Source organism: Zea mays, chromosome 2 (assembly GCF_902167145.1).
Source record: "Zea mays cultivar B73 chromosome 2, Zm-B73-REFERENCE-NAM-5.0, whole genome shotgun sequence".
Classification (NCBI taxonomy): Eukaryota; Viridiplantae; Streptophyta; class Magnoliopsida; order Poales; family Poaceae; genus Zea; species Zea mays.
The window spans coordinates 184,228,068-184,230,669 of NC_050097.1; the positions used below are offsets into that span (position 1 = coordinate 184,228,068).

A 2,602-nucleotide genomic window follows, 5' to 3' on the forward strand; every position below is an offset into this window, starting at 1 on the left:
GTCTAACTCCAGATTAAATGCATAACTCAAGAACTTCACTATGAATGCGAGAATATTACTTTCATTCTTTATCTGCTTATTATTTATTTCCTTCGAATAAATGCTTCTTGATATAATGATAAACCAATAAATGGTTATTTAATTTAGGGAAATATGTTCTAATGTATAACTACACCAAGCTATGCTATTAGCTTAAATCTTTCATGAGAGTACTTATAATTCGATAATGGGATGACTAATTTCATATGGGTACCTTTTTAATTAACTCTTTATTATGCGTGATATTTATTTTAGGGGACATGACTTCAAAAATATTCTAACTCGAAAACTTTGGAGGATTCTACTTGATTCTCAAAATGGGATTTTGAGGTGTTACACCACCGCACGTGGCGTGGCCTCGTGGCCACCGCGCACGGCTTCGTGCAACGTCGTCTCCTTGCGGACGACCATCTCAGTGCAGGCCCTGCTTTGTCGACTAATGCCTCCTGCGGTGCCGGTTCTTGGAGGATTCTGTGTCAGCAGAATTAGCAGGAAGATGCAGATACTCACCGGTTTTGCGCCCATCGTTACTTCTCCAACCTCTGTTTAGAAGTTCTATTTGCCCTGGGCTCACCTCTTCGCCACGTCCGTCGTCATCATCCGTGCCTTCACCATCTAGGCAAGGGTGAGGGAATAGGCTTGCCTCCACCGCCACGTCCGTGCCTTCATCATCCGTGCCTTCATCCATGCCTTCACTATCTGGCCTGAGTGGTCAGGATCCAAGTCTAGATCTAGAAGTGGACTGGCATGACAACAATATTACCATACCGCTCGGATCCGACCGCTTGTGCTCTTTTCACTGCAGCGGAATTCGCAGAGACAGAGCCCGAACCCCCCGGATCCGAACGCTAGCAGGCCCCCGCAACCCTCGGGACAGAAGCAAACGGCGTGCAGGGAATGTGCAAGGAAATTGGAAGGGGACGACCAAGCGGGCAGTAAGAGCAAACCTTCTTCGTCAAGCCTGAGGGTGCGGGCAGCTCGGTTGTGCTGGCCTGCTTCTTCTCCGACGTCTCCTCGACCGCCGGCGCCGCCACGTGCTCCTCACCGGTGAGAGGGCGCTTGCCGCGGATCGCTTGCCGAGGGCGCGAGGAAGATTGTCGCAGGGGAGAGGGTACCTGCCGAGGGCCCGAGATTGCCATGGGGGGAGAGGATGGATCACGGGCATCGGGCAAGGATGGATCACGGGCAAGGGCCAGTGTGAGTTGATGGCGGGCGAGGCGGGATCTCGCGGGCGAGATTTCCACGGGCTGGGGGCGAGGTCGGGGTGGTGGATGGCGCGGCCGTGGGCGTGGCGTCGATGATTGTGGGCGAGGCGGGGTTGGGGGAATTGAATGCGGCGGGGTCGGGGGAATCAGTGCGCGGTGGGCGAGGTGGAGGGCGCTGATGGCGGCAGACCGGGGGCGCAGAGGCAGAACATGGACCGGGACCGGTGGGCGTCGGAGATTGCGGCTGCAGGCGGTTGCCTGCGGGGCGGCTGCGGGTGGCAGAACACGGTAGTGTGGACGCCTACACTGCTAACATATAGAGTAGTAGAGATTACATGTATATTGCTACCTCTACTTAAGTAAAACAAACAGAAAAATAAAACGAACAACCATGAGTTAAAGTGATAGAAGTCAAACGATATATACAAGTATACAAGTGATAGAAATCAAACGATATATACAATTGAGTAGAGTTTAAATCCTCATTTTTTAGATACTCTACACGGCTGGAAAAATTTATTCGCTCGGTGCGTTGGAGAAGAGAGAAGACGACATAGGAAAGTGTTTTTCATAACCGATAGGCGATAGCAGGTAGGTAAAATATTTGAAGCAAAGAGAGAGATATACTTTCTGTACTAGAGAAAAACAGCTACTACTCTGCCGTTGCATCCGCCTTTCCCTCGGAGAAGCCAGCGATGCCGCTGCGCTCGAACCACTCCTCCCAGTTCCTCCCGTCGGCCTTCTGGTACTCGACGTGGCCCAGCGTACCCGGATCCACGCAGGCGACGGTGACGGCCACGCCGTCCAGGTTGGACCTCGGGGTGTAGAAGGAGGTGATGCCGCAGACCTTGCAGAAGGTGTGCCTGGCCGTGTGCGTGCCGATGGTGTAGGTGGTGATGGACTCGTCGGCGCTGGCCCGCAGCCCGAACTTGGCGGCGAGGACGACGAAGTGCATGTTCCCACGCATGGAGCAGTCGGAGCAGTTGCAGACCCACGCGACAACGCTCGCGGGGGCCTCGACGTGCCAGCGCACGCGGCGGCAGTGGCACCCGCCCGTGTGCACCACGTCGTCGTGGGAGCTGGTGGAGCTGGTCATCTTGTGATTGTGATTGCGAGGTGTGTGCGGCGGATCAGAGGGTTTCTGCCGTCAGCTGTACCTGTACGTCTTGAAGAAGTCATTGTTGAGAACTATGTTACCACGGATCACCAGATCCGCTCCCTTCCCCCGTCAACAGATTAGGCGCGAGAAGCTGTAGAAGACCCGTCTCCCTTTCCATAAACACGACAGAGAAACACTCAAGACACAAGGTATAGGGTTGGGCCTTTGACCTCTTTCTCTTCACTGTATTATGAAGGGG

The 2,602-nt window shown here is 53.6% G+C and overlaps 1 protein-coding gene across 1 annotated transcript; it reads right to left on the bottom strand.

Moving 5' to 3' along the window:
* Positions 1–1,722: 1,722 nt before the first annotated feature.
* Positions 1,723–2,340, bottom strand: LOC103649136 (centromere protein V-like). Its single transcript, XM_035965085.1, has one exon. The coding sequence runs from the start codon at positions 2,338–2,340 to the stop codon at positions 1,897–1,899; it is 444 nt and encodes a 147-aa protein (XP_035820978.1). The 3' UTR covers positions 1,723–1,896.
* Positions 2,341–2,602: the final 262 nt, after the last annotated feature.